The 3696-nt window shown below is 43.8% G+C and overlaps 1 protein-coding gene across 1 annotated transcript; it reads left to right on the plus strand.

Moving 5' to 3' along the window:
- The first annotated feature begins 348 nt into the window (after positions 1–348).
- Positions 349–3061, plus strand: LOC127158422 (uncharacterized). The gene is made up of 2 exons (XM_051101550.1): positions 349–402; positions 652–3061. Exons 1-2 carry the CDS (start codon positions 349–351, stop codon positions 3043–3045), a joined length of 2448 nt encoding a protein of 815 aa, XP_050957507.1. The 3' UTR covers positions 3046–3061.
- The last annotated feature ends 635 nt before the right edge of the window (positions 3062–3696 follow it).

Genomic DNA, 3696 nt, shown 5'->3' on the forward strand with positions numbered 1-3696 from the left:
TGTGTGTGTGTGTGTGTGACAGTATAGTTTAATCCTTTGTGAAATATATGAAACGTAGTTACTGATTTTTTTAATGAGATGTCTGTGTGTTTTAATTAGTTTTAAAAAAAAATATGCAGAAATCACCAATAAACTTTAACTGCTTGTCTGCACGTAACTTAACGTGTTTGCAACAGGAAAATATTATGCTAACTTGATAAATCTCCGGCACCACGTGACGCGCGATTAAGAGGCCGGAGTGACGATCGTGTGTCCCGGGGCGACGCTGAATCGAGCGCCGGTGACGCGGCCTGGTCCCGAGACACGGAGGATCCAAACCTGTAAAAAAGGCGGAGCAGCACGTTATCAATGACGCAGACGATACTGACGCACTGGAGGATCAACACAAAACCGAATATAAAGGTAGGTCACCGTAGATTTACTATGATATTTCAGTAAATTCACAGTTATCACAGATGTTTCATTATTTTACATCCATTTAATCCTTTATAAAACATATTTTCAAATGATAATCAGCCAATAAAAGAAAAATCATCATTTTGACCCATACAGTGTATTTTTAGTTATTTCTACAAGGGTCAAATATAGAAATTTTAAATGAATAAATAAGTAAATATAATAAAATAAAAATAAAATAAAAAAAGTTCACAGCGGGCTAGGGCTGCATCCTCCCCTGGGCCCAATGGAGTCCCATATCGAGTTTATAAGAACACACCAGATGTATTACGCTTCCTATGGAGGCTGATGAAAGTAGTGTGGCAGAAACAAGCAATTCCAACTGCATGGAGGAGAGCAGGAGGCATCCTAATCCCGAAGGAAAAGGATTCTGTGGACATCAGCCAGTTTCGTCAAATCAGCCTCCTGAACATCGAAGGCAAAATCTTTTTCAGTGTAGTGGCTCACAGGCTGACAGCGTACCTGGAAAAGAACCACTTCATTGATACTATGGTACAGAAAGCAGGGATTCCAGGCTTCTCTGGATGCTTAGAGCATTTAAACATGATATGGAATCAAATCCAATCAGCCAAAAAGGATGGAAGAGATCTCCATGTCGTGTTCTTGGATCTTGCAAACGCCTTCGGATCAGTTCCTCACAATCTTCTGTGGACTGCATTCCACTATTTCAGCGTCCCGGAAGTAATCACCCGCCTTGTTAAGTCTTATTTTCAAGATCTACAACTATGCCTGACAACTGATGAGTGTACTACAGCATGGCAACGAGTGGAAATAGGAATAATGGCGGGATGTACTATCTCACCTCTAGCATTCACGATGGCTATGGAGGTCATCATCCGAGCATCTCGGTGGGTAGTAGGAGGTCAGAAGCTTAAATCTGGTCTTCGTCTCCCTCCCATCAGAGCTTATATGGATGATATGACCATCCTTACCACAACCAAGGCTTGTGCTAGGCGGTTGTTGAATAAGCTACAGGAGAACATCCAGTGGGCCCGGATGGAAATAAAGCCAAGCAAGTCTAGGAGCGTCTCAGTCGTCAAGGGGAAGTTATCAGAACAACGGTTCTATGTGGGTAAGGAGCCCATACCAACAGTGGCAGAGAAGCCAGTTAAGAGTCTTGGACGTTGGTATCATGCCACCCTCAAGGACACAGAGCAAGTTGATCAGCTTATGAAGGACACCATATGTGGCCTTGAGAGTATTAACAAGACCAAGCTCCCTGGTAGGCTAAAGTTGTGGTGCCTTCAATTTGGGCTATTACCCAGGCTGATGTGGCCTCTTACCATCTATGAGGTCCCAATATCAAAGGTAGAAAAGCTGGAGAGGGTGATTAGCTCATTTGCCAAAAAGTGGCTGGGACTCCCCAGATGCTTTACTAACATCGGATTGTATGGAAGAGGCATCCTGGAGATTCCCGTCTCCAGCCTTGCAGAAGAGTTTAAGTGTTCCAAAGTAAGGCTGGAAATGACACTAACAGAGTCCTGTGACCCAAGTGTTTCAAGATCAGCCCCTACACTGGTGACTGGAAGAAAATGGAATCCAGCGGCAGCTACTCACCAGGCAAAGTCAGACCTCAGGCACAGAGACATCATTGGTAACGTGCAACAGGGGAGAGGAGGCCTTGGCCTTGGAGGCAGTAGACCATCGTGGCAAAGGGCAGCTCCAGCTCAACGCCGACAGCTGGTTGTGGAGGAGGTGCGTCGGCACGAACAGGCAACAAGGTGTGTAAAGGCTATCTCACAAGCCAAGCAAGGACAATGGACGAGATGGGAGGGAGTTGAGAGGAGAAAGATATCCTGGAGGGAGTTGATGGGCATGGAAGCATTTCATATCAGCTTTATCCTACGTGCAACGTATGATGTCCTGCCTTCCCCCTCAAATCTCAACCAATGGTATGGGGAAGACCCGACATGTCCCCTCTGTCCATCCCCTGCAAACCTAAAACACATTCTGATTGGATGTAAGACAAGCTTGTCACAAGGCCGCTATACCTGGAGGCACAACCATGTCTTGAAATGCCTAGCAGCTACCTTGGAGTCCAGACGGTTAAAGATCAATTCCCTGCCTCCTTCATCATTTCATCCCTCATACGCAAGAGAGTTCACCCGAGAAGGTACAAAAACAGCCAAAGTCCAAACAATATCGGACGTTGGCCAGCTTGGTAGGGCTCGAGACTGGAAGTTGGTGGTAGATCTGAACCAAAGACTTCATTTTCCTTCTGAGATCGCCACAACAAACCTTAGACCAGACCTTGTGCTCTGGTCCTCCTCTCTCCACACTGTGTATATAATAGAGCTTACCGTTCCCTGGGAGGATGCTGTGGAGGAGGCATTTGAGCGCAAAAGCCTTAAGTACACAGAGCTGGCAGCTGATGCTGAGCAACGCGGATGGAAATCCAAGGTCTGCCCAGTGGAAGTCGGCTGCAGAGGCTTCGTGGGCAAGTCAACTATCAGGCTGCTTAAGGAATTGGGAGTGCAAGGTCAAACCTTACGCCGAACCATCAAAGCCCTATCAGGTGCAGCAGAAGAAGCAAGTCGATGGCTCTGGGTGAAAAGGGGAGACTCCAACTGGGCCCCTAATATTACCTGAGTCATTGAGGGGTTGAAAGCAGAGGGGGGGCACACCTGGGACGCCAGGTGATGCCGATGAGCCCTCTGGAGGTGTCGTGGGCCTATCATCGAAACGCCAGAGAAGGAGGGTGCCCACCTGATGACCCCGATGAAGCAAAAACCCCCATTCTTATTCCACTCAATCACCATCATAGTAAGGAAATTTCATCGATGGATGCATTGTCGCCACTCATACCTCAGGTCCTAAAAATGGGATTGTTTCACCTAGTCCTAAAACATAACTGATCCTAATGATTTTTGGCATAAAAGAAAAATCATCATTTTGACCCATACAGTGTATTTTTAGTTATTTCTACAAGGGTCAAATATAGAAATTTTAAATGAATAAATAAGTAAATATAATAAAATAAAAATAAAATAAAAAAAGTTCTAATTCTTAAAATTGTTTTAGTTTGGATTAACAATCATACACTACAACTATATATATATATATATATATATATATATATATATAAATACAAATACATAAAAAAATATACATGTACATAAAGCAGACGTAATTCTACATTTTCTTTGTAGTTATCCTCAGCTCTTAAAAGTTTTAGTAGTTACACATAATTTGTGAATGCAGTTTTTGTAAATATATATTTTTTAAAATCTTTATACAGTA

Source organism: Labeo rohita, unplaced genomic scaffold (genome assembly GCF_022985175.1).
Source record: "Labeo rohita strain BAU-BD-2019 unplaced genomic scaffold, IGBB_LRoh.1.0 scaffold_1499, whole genome shotgun sequence".
In the NCBI taxonomy this organism is placed as follows: Eukaryota; Metazoa; Chordata; class Actinopteri; order Cypriniformes; family Cyprinidae; genus Labeo; species Labeo rohita.

Excerpts from the sequence above, each read along its gene's own strand:
- LOC127158422 (XM_051101550.1), top strand. The coding sequence starts at position 349 with ATGACGCAGACGATACTGACGCACTGGAGGATCAACACAAAACCGAAT. Across the intron at positions 403-651 it reads ACACAAAACCGAATATAAAG|CGGGCTAGGGCTGCATCCTC; the intron begins GTAGGTCACCGT and ends AAAAGTTCACAG.